A 3,621-nucleotide genomic window follows, 5' to 3' on the forward strand; every position below is an offset into this window, starting at 1 on the left:
TGACTTCTGCGCATGGGCCACAAAGTTTCAATTGCACTGTACGTGCGCGCCCGCATGTGGTATTTTGTGGAAGAGCCACACTTGGTCCACAGCTCTGTCCTGCTTCCTGTTTTCAAATCTGTGAGCTGCCCAGTATCATTCAAATAACATCCTCCTTTTTTTGCCTGAAGTTCATGAGTTAATTTCTATTGCGTTTTTACCAAAGAACCTGAACTGACAAACTATTCAAAGACTGATGCTTGAATTTCTTCAAGAAATATAAGAATACCATAAAACTCATTCAACATGAAAATGATGTATTTTACTATGGTCCATTTTTCTCAGCACATCCTGATAGCTATTTTAAAAACCTGCACTGAAAAAAACAAAACAAAACAAAAAAAACACCTGCCCTGGCCCTGGCCAGTTTGGCTCAGTGGATAGAGCAGCGGCCTACAGACCAAAGGGTCCTGGGTTTGATTCTGGACAAGGGCATGTACCTCGGTTGCAGGCTCCTGTTAGGCCTGGGCCCTGGTCAGGGCGCCGTGCAGGAGGCAACCAATCAATGTGTTTCTCTCTGTCTTTCCCTCTCGTCCACTCTCTCTAAAATCAATGGGAAAATATCCTCAGGTAAAGATTTAAGAAAAAGAATAATACAAATAAACAAAAATAAAAACCTTCCCTGGCTAGGTAGCTCAGTTGGTTAGAACATTGTCTTCATACACCAAGGTTATAGGTTCGGTCCTTGGTCAGGGCACATACAAGAATCACCCAGTGAATGCATAAATAAATAGAACAACAAATTGATGTTGTTCTCTCTCTCTCTTTCTCTACCCCCCCCCATAAATAAATAAAGTTAAAAAACAAACTAACAAAAAAGTCATACTGAAGAAAAATCTGTTTTCATGTCTCTGCCTTTATGTCTCTGTTTCTGTCTGTGTCACCCAGAGGAGGAGAAAGGAAGATTAAAGAAGAAGGCCGAAGAGATAAATGTTACAGAGCAGAAACTTCTAGAAGAGAATCTGTTTTTTGTTCCTAGGAACGCACGCCTTCGTACAGAGTGTGTTTCTAATTCAGGGCTTGATTTACTGTCTGCAGCCTCTGGCATATCCTCATAGTAAAGATTTACTTGGGTTGGAAAGTTATTCCCCTCAGAGTGAGAACAATTGTGTCTGCATTTTCCATATTGGCTTTTGTGCTTTCTTAACGGAGAGAATTCCTCCAGAGTCAGATATGCTCCAAATGCGCTCACGACTTCTCGCGTCTGAGCCCTGCTCTCTCTGAGCTTTCTTCTGAAGAGCTGCTTCTGGAAGCTCCTCCACAAAGCACTTTAAAATGTGGTGTTGGTCTCTTTTTTCTGAACCACATCAAAGAGCACATATTGTTTCCTCTCTGAGAACAAAACTCTTTAATGACAAGAAAGAGCAAGAAACTGAGCGGCCAGCCAGCCCTCTCAGGAGAGACCCCGGGAACCCTGGCTCTGACAGAGGAGCTGTGCCTGCGATCTCTTTTTGAAATTTAAGCCCAAAGACAGTAATTATGTCCTAGCATATACATCTCCAAAATGCAATCACACTTCTCCACTTTAAAAACTCCTTGTGAACCCAGATTAACAATGAACCCCCACAGGCCAGTTCAGTAATACCTATCATGTATTTAGCATGCTGTTGAGCAAAATCACAACTATTTAGCAAATTACAAATGTTCTTGTTCTTTGATTCAGCAATGTCACTTGTAGGACTTTATCCGACATATGTATATATATATATGTAATCTGTATTATACATATGCATATATGCAAAACGACAGATGTGAAAGGTTATTTGTTGCAGTGCTTTTTGTAATAACAAAATATTGGAACCAACCTGATGTTCATAGATGCCCTTCATATTCCATCTAGCTAGTGGAATACTATGCAGCTGTTTTGTTGTTGTTGTTGTTTTAATTCATTCTCATATAATGGTATGGAAGGATCTTGAAGACATGTAAGAAAAAAAACCAGGCTGCAAAACACTATGCGCGTAGTGGTTCTTGACTCTGGATGTACACCAGAAACACCTGGTGAATTTAAAAAACTGCTGATGGCTGAGTTCCTCCCCCAAAGATTCTGATTTGCATTTTCTGGAAAGCTCCCCCGAATAATTACAATGTGCAGCCAAGGGGGATAAAAGCTGGTAAAGGGCATATTTTTATTAGCTTAAAGAAATATGGGTTTGCTTTTATAAGTAAGATTATCTCTGGAAGGCTACCCAAGAAGATGGTGTCAGTGGTTACACTGCGGATGGGAACTGGGTACGAGTTCATTTGTGTTCCTTTCTACCATTTGAATTTCATGAGCAGATTACCTCTTTAAAAACATATAAATGACATTAAGTTTTAGAAATACTCTTCATAAATGCCAACTTGGAAAGAACAGGTGAAAGGTAGTGAGCAAAATGGTCTCTCCTTTATCTTCCAACCTCAAAGACTGAAGAGAAAGATGCGTAAAGAAAGCAACCACAAGAAAGAATGAGGACCAGTTTTCCTGCAGCCTGCCCTTTCTGGTTAGCTTAGAAATGGAGCTACGCCATCTGACTGTGGGGGAGGTAAGAAAGGCAATAGTTCAAATCAATTGTTGAAAGTAAAATATTTATCCACCCACCCATCCATCCATCCATGCAACATTTCAGTAAAACATATGCTGAGCACTTAATATGTGGCAGACACAGTGCTTCTGGTCTTAAGGAGCTCAGTCTAGCTTCAATAAAGTGAAGCTTCAGCTAAAAGATGTTTCTGTGTTTTTTTTGTGTGTGTGTGTGGTTTTTTTGTGTTTTTACAAATTGAAGGAAAGACCCTCCTCCAGCAAAAAGATGACGACGACTTGCTTTACTGTGGTGGTCTGGAACCTAAACCACGGTATCTCTGAGGTCTGCCTGTCCTTGGACTCCCTGAAACTTATGAAGATGTAATAGTGAAAAAACTCACGGATAGGGAATTGTAAGTTTACTGACACTATGTGTTTTCCTACCTGGGACAGGTACGAAGGGGGTTGTTACATGTGAGAGGGGACATACCAACAACAGGCAAAGGACTTCTGCCTGAAAATATCTCCCCAACTCATATAAATATTTAACTATTTTTATTGTTGATCCTCACTCGAGGATATTTTTTCCATTGAGAGAGTGGAAGGGACGGGGAGGGAGGCAGAGAGAGAGAGAGAGAGAGAGAGAGAGAGAGAGAAAGAGAGACATCAATTGGTTCCCTCCTGTATGTGCCCCGACTGGGGTTAGGGAGCGAACCTGCAACCCAGGTACGTGCCCTTGACCTGAACCCAAGACACTAACCACTGTACAACACTGGCAAGGGCCAAAAATATGAATTAGATTTAGTTTATTACTAGTTCCAAGGCAATTTATTTTCTCTTTTTTTCTTGTAATCCCAAATTCAGGTGCTTAATTTATAATGCTGTCTCAATAATTCATTTCAATTTAGCAAATAGTTACTGTCTCCCTGTTCAAGGCGCTGTGCTAGGCACTGGGGTACAAAACTAAATCAGACATTGTTTCGTAGCAGGAAAGAGAGTCAGGCAATTCACCAGAATTCAATGTGCCCATTCTGCCCAGAGCATCCTTCTGAGCAAGCAGACAGCTCCTAATGCAAAGT

At 41.0% G+C, this 3,621-nt stretch overlaps 1 protein-coding gene and 1 long non-coding RNA gene across 2 annotated transcripts in view; one reads left to right on the forward strand and one right to left on the reverse strand.

The window, feature by feature from the left end:
- The window catches only part of PRELID3A (PRELI domain containing 3A), a 24,543-nt gene extending 23,151 nt beyond the window's left edge, over positions 1 to 1,392 (forward strand). Inside the window, exon 5 of the mRNA XM_014540280.1 lies at positions 928 to 1,392. Within this exon, the coding sequence (XP_014395766.1) occupies positions 928 to 948 (21 nt within the window). The 3' untranslated portion in view covers positions 949 to 1,392. The remainder of the gene's footprint in view (positions 1 to 927) is intronic.
- Positions 1 to 3,118, reverse strand: part of LOC106726223 — a 14,375-nt gene extending 11,257 nt beyond the window's left edge. The window contains exon 1 of the long non-coding RNA XR_001362251.1: positions 1,845 to 3,118. This is a non-coding gene — a long non-coding RNA (uncharacterized LOC106726223). The remainder of the gene's footprint in view (positions 1 to 1,844) is intronic.
- Between the last annotated feature and the right edge of the window lie 503 nt (positions 3,119 to 3,621).

The sequence above is a fragment of the Myotis brandtii genome, unplaced genomic scaffold, assembly GCF_000412655.1.
Source record: "Myotis brandtii unplaced genomic scaffold, ASM41265v1 scaffold240, whole genome shotgun sequence".
Taxonomy (NCBI): domain Eukaryota; kingdom Metazoa; phylum Chordata; class Mammalia; order Chiroptera; family Vespertilionidae; genus Myotis; species Myotis brandtii.